Here is a 9672-nt window from a genome sequence, read left to right as displayed (position 1 = left end):
TGCTATTCATGTATCTCTCATTCTGATTGGACAGAGTCATGTGAATATCGCTCCTTGTGATTGGTCAGAATTTATTTGTTGCTGATTTTTATCGACAACATTCAAATTATGTTGTTGATGCAAATTCAAATTCTGACCAATCACAAGGAGCGATACACACCGGACCGGCCGGAATCTATGCGTTACGGCGTCATAACCAACTTGGAACGGGGCCTTCTGATTGGCCCGCGTCGCCTGGCTATATGATAAAATCTGATTGAAGCACAAGACTTATTGATAACCCTCCTAACAGTAGCAGCTGGCCGGAGGACTCACGTTAACGGACGGACATGAACGACAAGGAAAGGGTTAGTTTACTTTATCATTTGTGTTGTAACTTTGACATGCTATTTCCTTAAAGGCAAAACCAATTTTGTCGTGAGCTCGAATATGACTTTTTGCTCCAAAATGGACATTTTACTACTTTGTTATATTATTGTGAACATACCATCTATTCAATCCTATGTTAGTAATTATTTTTTTATCTGTAGTTACTATGATTTTCGAAGAACTGTCTTGGAAATCACATAAGAACTTAACTGAAGGCACCACCGCACAAGTTACTTACTAATTAGCAGCGCACAAGTGACAGACATTATTTTTTGTGTCAAAAATGTTTCGCAAAATCATGAATTTTCATGGAGGATAAAACAATTCGGCAAGATTTACCGACAAACAAACTGTATCAAAAGTATACTACGTAAGATTTAGGCTTCAAAACTGAAATATTCTCCAGAAAAAAAAACTTAATGTAACTAGCCTATAGTGACCGTATATATACAGCAACTTTTTAGCATATTTGCATCATTATTTCAACTTCCTAGTGTTCTTGAACTGTGCAAAAACAAACCGCAGAAGGTTATCCCCTCCTAAAGTAGACGCTCCTGTTTGTAAACAACATCATGCTGGTCACCAGGAGGTCCCGTGGGGTGGGGTAATCAGTTAGGCACATGGCAGACTTGTGATAGACAACAAGAGCACAATGAAGATCTTCCTTTTTGAAAGCACCCATATCTAATCACTCAAAAGTGGCATACAATCATAAACTTATTAGTCTATTTTGTATCAAAAAGCTGAGGTCATATAAATGATCCTTTATTACACCCCCACCCCCAACACCCCCCCCCCCCCACACACACACACACACGAACATACACTGGCAGTCACTCCCAAAGCACATCTATGTAATGGTATGATCTTTTTATGTCACAGGAACTGTGTGCTGCTGCGGAGCATGGCTTCACAGAAAGATTACAGCAACTATTAGATGAAGGAACTAACCCGGATGTTTCAGGCAAAAACGTCGGTGAACAATTGTCAACTTTTATTAAGGGAAATTATCTGGTCTGATTTCTAATCAGTGATCATCTTCTAATCATATAATCATTTTGCAATGTACTCGTAAGTAGAATAAAAATCATGGTATCTATGCTAAGTGCAGGTGTTTGAAGTTGTGCGTACACGTACGGCACAGTTTTTTTTTCTTTGTTTTTGCAAGATGACACAAGTAGACGAAGACTTTTGCCTTGATGTAAATTTCAGAATGCCACTCCACTTCACTGGGTAGCAGGGAATGGGAATGCAGGAGCAGTGCAACTTCTACTCACAGCCGGTGCTGATCCCAACAAAAGAGACTGGCAGGTAAGTATGAAGCAACGCCCCTGGCATGCAGACATACGATCTGTGCTTCTCACTGCGCAATCGCTGACCAGCAGTCATTTGCCAATCACGACGCCACTTGCAGTCAAGAAGCAACGTGATTGGCTAGTAATCCCTTCCCGAATAGCAAATATTATGGGTAGGGTAATCAGATTGGCTGTGGCGACTGGTCATCGCTAAGGCCATGTTGATTTAATTATACATTGATGACATACTCTGGGAACATCTACATCGATGTGGGATTGTGAATGAAATAAACACGGTTTTGCAAAAATAAAGTTGCATTTGTTATTACTGAAATTAAAGTAGTTAAGTGGTCAGAAAGACTCAACAATAACATAGCACATGTACACCGAGCATGATATACCGAGCAATATAGATTCTTCATTTTTATTATTTTATATTTTATTCTTTGTCATTGGAATTGACCTCCACATTTCACGATATTAGTTTATGTTTTAAGATATATTTTTCTTTCATTTTGCACCTGCTTTGTGCGATTCAGAGTATGGTTCGCAACTTTCTTATATTTGGAAACCGATTTCATCCATATCATCCAATTAGCACCGCCTAATACAACGATAATGAATTATTTCCTTCCTGTACGCCAGGGCAATTTCTGACAAGAGCAAACTACTTCCTAGGCTCGAAACTACTGCTTATGAGGTTAAAATCTTTTTACATAATAAGTATTAAGATAATGTCCTGATTAAAGTGGGTTTTCTGAAAACCCTGTCCAGTCTGTACTGCGGAAAATCCTGCCCAGTCTGAAAAAGGGGTCTGCATGGGGGTATACGTTGTTAGCTACTAAGTATACAACAATTGTTTTAAAAATCTTATGGTTATATATAGCACATTTGGGTTGCTCATTATGCTACTGATTCTTTAGTTATGTGAATCAGTTTAGCGTGAGTGCTTTCTGAGTAATTTTAAGCATTGTCAGGAACCCTTATGCAGACCCTCTTATCAGACTGGACAGAGTTTTCCGCCCGAATTTCTTTGTTTAGACTGGACAAGGTTTTCTGAAAACACGATTAAAGTTTCCCATTTGGCTCATATCTTCATAACACCAGTGTTGTTGCCATTCGTATTTGTTTCAGGGTTTTACACCGCTTCACTACGCAGCTCACAAAGGTTACACAAAAAGTGTGCAAATATTGCTCAAAGCCGGAGCAGATCCAAATGCTATAGATAGCAGTGTGAGTATATCTAACCAAAAAAAATCACGCTGTGTATCTGCAAGGATACAAAGCAAATGCTGCATAAAGATCTTCCAATGCAACCCATGCTTAATGCATGCTAAAGCTTGACTCTCAATGTACTCACGGCAACGGTGCGTCACTACGGGGTTCGTTCACTGCGGCACTGTTGTGTTTTTTTTCGCATAAATTGCTTGTAAATTTTCAATATTACTAGTGCATTAGTTTATGCGCAATTGGCAAACCCACCCCCTATATAATCACCTAATTCTGAACCTAACTGAACTAAAACTGAATTCTCGCAAGGACCCAATGTCAGCTTTTCAAAAGCACGTCCTGTTTTACAGGGAATCACGCCAACACATTCGGCTTCCTACAGCGGCCATGCGAGAACCGTGCACGCTCTAATACAAGGTGGTGCGGATTCAAACCAACAGGACATGCTGGTACTTTGGATTTAGAATATGAAAATGTTGTTTAACACCACTCAACACAACAAGGTCATATTCCATTGGACTAGCCCCCTGATGTAGTGCTTGCGTTGCGTGTGGCACATGGCTAATGAAACAGAGATGGGCACCGCCCTGTGCGCCATCTTGGCACGGGAAGGGTTTAACTTATTTTCAAACTTTCATACAAGGGACATTGGCCCACCCTGAAGGAAGTTGACACTCTAGCTCAAAAACGAAGCGCCTGGAATGGTGACTGCTTACTGCCCAATTTATCATAAGACACGGGGGATCTAAGCCTATGTAATTTTGTATCAAACTAATTTAAATTTCATACTCTTGTTTTACAGGGAAACACCGCCCTACACAATGCTGCTACATATGGTCATCCCGAGTGTGTCAAAGAGCTTCTGACGGCCGGTGCCGACAGCACTATTCAAAACAAAGTACTTAACATTTTTTTTTCACCTTGAGACTTTATCATATTTAATGTAGGTCGTCACACGATTTTAATGTGTTGGATTTAATAATTGATATGCATCCAAAAGGCAAAAGGGACGCTCCGTTCCAGAGGCGTCGCCAAAACCGCCTGTAAACTTCCCGACGTCTCATCGGTTTGACTTTGCAACTGTAGCAGGCTGTTGCCGGCCTCGTAAACACTCCTTATGAGCTCCATAACGAAACGTTCACTCTTTTTGTTACCAGGACAGTAAAACAGCAGAAGAATCAGTTGGACAGCATTTAGGATGTCGAGAGCCTGTTACACGTGAACATAGAGAGGCCGTGCTGAAAGCTTTTCGAGAGTACCAAGTAAGACCAAAGTACTTTTTCTGAATTTGAACTTCTTAAAACGGTAAAGCTTTCGATAAAATGCATTAAATGGGATCAACTTTTTATAACCCTTATCTAACAGCACTTTTTCTTAACTTAAGAATAATTCATGTAATTGTTTTCACACAGGGTAAGACAAAAATATGGTTCGGAAGATGGTACAAATATCTAAAATGTCGGTGAGCACTTTCCTATTACTTATTGGTTGTGCAAGTACCAGTCTTCAATATCTGTGTCGGTTCGTATTCGTATGTGTGTGTATGTGTTTGTACTTGAATGTATAGGTGTGTATACCTAGTCGTATGTATGTACGGTGTTTGTGTGTGTATCAGGGTTGTAGCCAGCACATGCCCTTCAGTCCTTTGAAGGAATTTTGCAGCAGGGGACTGAAAAAAAATTCCCCATTCCGTCCCCTGGGACAGACAAAAATTGACATGTAAAGATATAAAAAAAAAAACTGAAACCCATGTGTTCTTCTTCACCAAAACAGATGCCATTGAACATCTAAGTCTACAAGCAACATTTGCACCTCAAAATGCAGGAAATAGTGGTTCAGAGGGTCTTGATTTAAAAAGTTTCTGGGACCCAGACCCCCTAGAAATGACGCGCAACGTCACGCCATGCCTTTGGTGCTCGATAGGATTCCCATTCAAAATCAAGGGGACTGAAAATGATTTCAGGCTGGCTACAACCCTGGTGTGTATGAGTATGCGTGTGCGAATGTTTGTATGCACATGTAGTGATTGTGTGATGTATGTCTGTGTGTTTGGGTGAACACGTGTGTGTATATACATGTGTGTGTGTGTGTGTAGTATAATACTATGTGTTTTAGTGTTTTAGCGTGTTGTGTCGATCATTAACAACAGTAAGATAAAGCCACACAGTCTGCCTAAATTGATTTAAGATACTTGTGGGCTGTTCTTATGTTAAACTATCTCTTAAAAGTGTTAACCTTTATTTCAAAGATATCCAGGTATACATTCATATGTAAATGTTATTTTGAATATGCTGCCATGCTTTACCCGGTTTACGTACACCATCTTTAATTTATGATATTCCATTCTTAAGATGTTTTTGATGGCGTAAAATGTTTTGCTAACTCCAGGCTAAAATTAATACTTTACATAGTGGAATAGTAAATGCACGAATCTAATTACACAATAAATAGGGAAAGGTTCTATCCCCGCTGCACTCTACGATCAAACACTTGCTGTGTTCCTTCTCTAGTTCTCCTGAAATGGCAGTGCAGAAGACGCATCAGGCACATCATCGGACCAGAGAGACTACAGCACGTAAGGACACTTCCTCTACCCAACCGGCTGATCGACTATCTCCTTTTTATCAACTAGCTTCAATGCAGTATTACTCCTGTCGCACTACAATTTTAACTTGAAACTTAATCTGTATTGAAAGATGTCGCTCTCATCTAAGTTGAACTCTTACTTTAATTTCCAAAACAAAAATGAACTTTTTGACAAATTTTTGACAATCCAACTCTCACGATGGTCAAATTTGGCCGAAAAGTTTCCATTCGAACCCAGAGTATCGGGTTACCGGAGCTCCCGCGCGGTCCCCGCGGAGGGCTGACGGTGACTGAAACATCTTCTAACATATCGTGATAGTTTGAAAAACAACCTCTCGCACATGCCTTGTCGATATTAAATGAAAACTGGCAGTGTGTACACGTCAAGTCTTACCGTGTACATGTGCTACACAGTTTTGTCTCAATGTCTTCTGAAATGTGCATAGTTGGTTGATTTAGAAAGGGTGTTCGGTGCGCCAAAAAAACAAATACCATATTTAGATTGGTCCTAAATTTGACTGAAAATCCAAATCTTTTATTTCACATAGGTAATGATATTAAGATCAAACTTTCTGTCTTAGGGATTTTTCAACTTCTACTTAAAACTATTTTTATAGCCAATATAAGGTCGAAAAATCGTAATTTTTTCAAGTTTTTACACTCAAAGACTCGTAATTCAAAATTGCCTCCATGTTCCGAAAATCCCTAAGACACAAGGCTGGAGATATTAGTTGTCGACAATATAAGTCCTGAAAGAGTTGATTTGCACGCGTTTTGCAAGCGATTTAAATACCATGTTTGGTCCTATGTCGAGTCGCACTGATAGTGATATATAGTAATTGATACCGCCGTAAACAAGTGTTGTAACATTCAATGTCACCAATAATGACGCCAGCAGCTTTGTTACATGTCACATGTTTCAAACTGAACGGCAGCAAAATTAACCTGGCCAGATTGTGGTTTTTATTTGTGAAAATGTTTGTTGTTCCTCTGACGCACGGCACCCGGGAAAGTAAGGGCGTTTTCTGCGTGTTTACTGTAACAACCTGCGGGTGACCGCGGGTGACCTCCAATAGAACGCCCGTTCTGTTCGATCACGTCAGATCGAACATAATTCGTGTTCTAATACCCCATATAGAAGTCTGGAAATTTTGGGGCCAAATTTGACCATCGTGAACATTTCAACTGCTTTTCGTTACTTCTTGTCATATTCACAGCACGTTGTCGTCGTTTGAATTTCTATTCGTTTCTTCCTCACCAATTTCTCATTCAGCTCTTGTAAGTAATTGGACTTACAGAGCACCTCGTGGACGAAGATGGTAAGATAATGCGACAATACAATTACACACCTGAGCTCAATTACCTGTCTGACGTCTTATTTATTGCGGGATATCAATTAAGACGTGTCTCGATTCAGAAGATTAACAGAGAGTACAATAAAGAACGACGTAGGTTCTTAAGGCGGATAGGCGTGACTTACCTGCTGTGCGTCAAACAGGGACTGACACATCATAAGACTTTCCACCACAGGCAGTTTAAGGCCTGTGACACCTGTAGATTCTCAGTCGAGCAGTTATATGGCCATAACTTTCGATGTAACCATCTGTTTTCAACAATTTTTGGCCAGTTAACGTAATTCACCCATATTCAAAATATGATGACAAGAAAATTGTGCATCCTCAATATTTTGGGTTTAAAAAACCATTTTTGGGTAAAAAATAGGGATGCTATTAAAATGGGTCTGTGCCCACTATGAAATGATTGTCTAACTGAGTCATATTTTCTGGAGTAATAGATTATATCTCTGTGATATCTAATATGCCTGGGGATCGTGCCGCTATACCTAGGTAAGGCTCAATTTTGGGCCAAAAACAGAATTTTTTGACAATTTTTTGGTATTTTTCGTACAAATATCAATACAGCCACGGAAATTAAAGATATTGCAAGAAGACCCGCTTGATTTCTGAAGGTCTAAGGTTTAATGAACCTAAATCTGCCCAAAACTCGTAATAAAACTGGTGCCCTGATGTGGGCAGGGGCCGACGAAACACTACTTACCCTACAAGAACTGCGCCCAAGTAAGACATGTTTGACTGTACATAACGTTAACCGATAGTAAAATATGAATGTTTTATGGCTGTATCTGTTAAATCGCTGTTGTATCAATGCGAAATTTCGCAAGCAGTAGCCTTATAAGGCATCAGTCAACTGGCATACAATCATTTTGGGCTAGAAATACCGATTTATAGCATCATTTTGCTGTTTCCTTGAAGTATGAGCGCCTCGCTGTTTTCCCGCCACTCCACACCCCGGGGGGTCGGAACACATGTTCGGACTGTACCACTTGCAGCTCTCGCGGGGGTGCCCTTTTGTTAACCGCTTCTAGTTATGCCGATATTTGATAAATACTAGATCAATATCTTTAGCATGCAACATTAATAAGTCTCAAGAAAAGTAGTTAGTGTGGCCCGTGCATCGTAAGTTCCTGTTTTCGCAATGTAACATTAGGTACTGACATTGGACCGTTCTAAAAACGCTCCGGCCCGGCGGGGTTTACCTGAGGTCACGCAGTGGTTCGAATTTCATGTTCGACCAAAATTGTCACAGGCCTTAAACTGCCTGTGACTGAGCTGTCATGATCCCTTAAGAGTATGCGCTAGGAATAACATCTCTAATGCTACGCACTAGGAATGGTATCTCTATTATAAACTATTGAAGACTTAAGTGGATTTCTATAGCCTCATCCTGCTCTTTTCTGACTTCTACATGCGTCTCCCAAGATAGAGAAGGCATTACCTCGGGGATGCCTTTGTAATACCGTCGTTTGAGTGTTTTATCATGTTTCACTCTTTGACTGTGCGACATTTGAATCTCGTTAAAAGGACGAGAATAGAATATCATGGCAATTTGCTCCTTCTCGTGCTCGTCTGAAAACCGGAGTTTCTACCTGTGTTTCTTCACCTTCAATGGTAAGATGTCATGATTGGAACGTCGAACTTCATGATTGACCAAAAGACGAACTAGCAACTATTCAACGAACGAATTCTAAATTGCGTATATCAAAAGGTAACGAAATGGTGGCTGTTGCTAGCTCGGGCTGAATTGCGTGGGAAACTTTATAGTATTAAAATCGACAAAAGTTAAGTAAGATATTGCTGATGACCCTGATTATTAAAATACATATAGCATTACACGAGTTTAAAAAAATGTCGATCAAAAGCACTACTGTACGGTACACAGATTAAAAACATCGATTAGTGACATCAACATGACCATTACAGGCCATACAGATACGAGACATTGAAATTAAAACTGTTCATAGAATCATAGGATATTTTCATTCATATATTGTATAAATCTTTGAGATTAATAGTTCAAAACACAAAGATTGTGTGTCAAGCAAGGGAAATCAAGCATTCAGTAGCCTTATCATGCGAGGAACAGCGCTGGACCTATATCTATCAGTGATTGTGTGTAGCTTGTTGAAGACTTATCTATCTTACAAAGGACTATTATTACAAGGGAAGGGAATGAAAGAATAATTTGTTTTGTGTTTTGTTTCTTAGGCTTGCTTGATGTACTTGAAATGATTGGTGTCACATTTAGCAGATGACAACAAATGCTACTTAACTTGTCAGTATAAAATAAAGACACATGCTGAAATAGCAAGTCAATCAAAGTTTATTCGAGTCAAATCGTCGGACAAATATTTCGCTGTAGAGTTGATTTTACAAGGTAGTCATTTGATTTAGTGTTGAAGTTGAAAAAAAAAATGTTTCCTCCAAAGTGCCAGTCACATTTTTCGGCCCAACTGTGATTACATAAAAATTTGATACGATAACACTTGTCGGAAATTTAGATAAGTTTGTTGACATGTGACAAATCCTGAAAATAGATGAATACAGCCGGTATTTTTTCTTCTTCCGAGCAGGCTATTTTGAATTCTAACCAGAATCAATACGAAGATTTGATTGATACCTTTTACCGTCAGACTTTTTGCTTCTTTATCTGATGAAGTTACATTCAATTCGATCGAACAGATATTGTACTTTCTTGCTAATTTTTCTGTGTATCTCTACTCTGCAAGCATTCGTACAATTCATGCAATCAAAGTAGGCACTCGCGTTAGTTGCAAGCAGCATCCTTTGATCCAACCCTATTCAGACCGGCTTTTTTGGTTTATCTGGATAAT

At 39.5% G+C, this 9672-nt stretch overlaps 1 protein-coding gene across 1 annotated transcript; it reads left to right on the top strand.

Annotated features, from left to right (window-relative positions):
• Positions 1 to 226: 226 nt before the first annotated feature.
• LOC118432193 (myotrophin-like) lies at positions 227 to 4685 on the top strand. The gene is made up of 7 exons (XM_035843723.1): positions 227 to 347; positions 1252 to 1341; positions 1582 to 1680; positions 2799 to 2897; positions 3697 to 3792; positions 4052 to 4156; positions 4668 to 4685. The coding sequence occupies exons 1-7, from the start codon at positions 330 to 332 to the stop codon at positions 4683 to 4685; spliced, it is 525 nt and encodes a 174-aa protein (XP_035699616.1). The 5' UTR covers positions 227 to 329.
• The last annotated feature ends 4987 nt before the right edge of the window (positions 4686 to 9672 follow it).

The sequence above is a fragment of the Branchiostoma floridae genome, chromosome 15 (genome assembly GCF_000003815.2).
Source record: "Branchiostoma floridae strain S238N-H82 chromosome 15, Bfl_VNyyK, whole genome shotgun sequence".
Taxonomy (NCBI): domain Eukaryota; kingdom Metazoa; phylum Chordata; class Leptocardii; order Amphioxiformes; family Branchiostomatidae; genus Branchiostoma; species Branchiostoma floridae.
The sequence above is the reverse complement of the archived record's forward strand: the minus strand, read 5'-3'. Positions and strand labels throughout refer to the sequence as shown.

Bases quoted from the DNA above. Each gene is read 5' to 3' on its own strand.
- LOC118432193 (XM_035843723.1), top strand. The intron at 1,342-1,581 runs GTCGGTGAACAA...TGTAAATTTCAG, and splicing joins CGGATGTTTCAGGCAAAAAC to AATGCCACTCCACTTCACTG. The intron at 1,681-2,798 runs GTAAGTATGAAG...TATTTGTTTCAG, and splicing joins CCAACAAAAGAGACTGGCAG to GGTTTTACACCGCTTCACTA.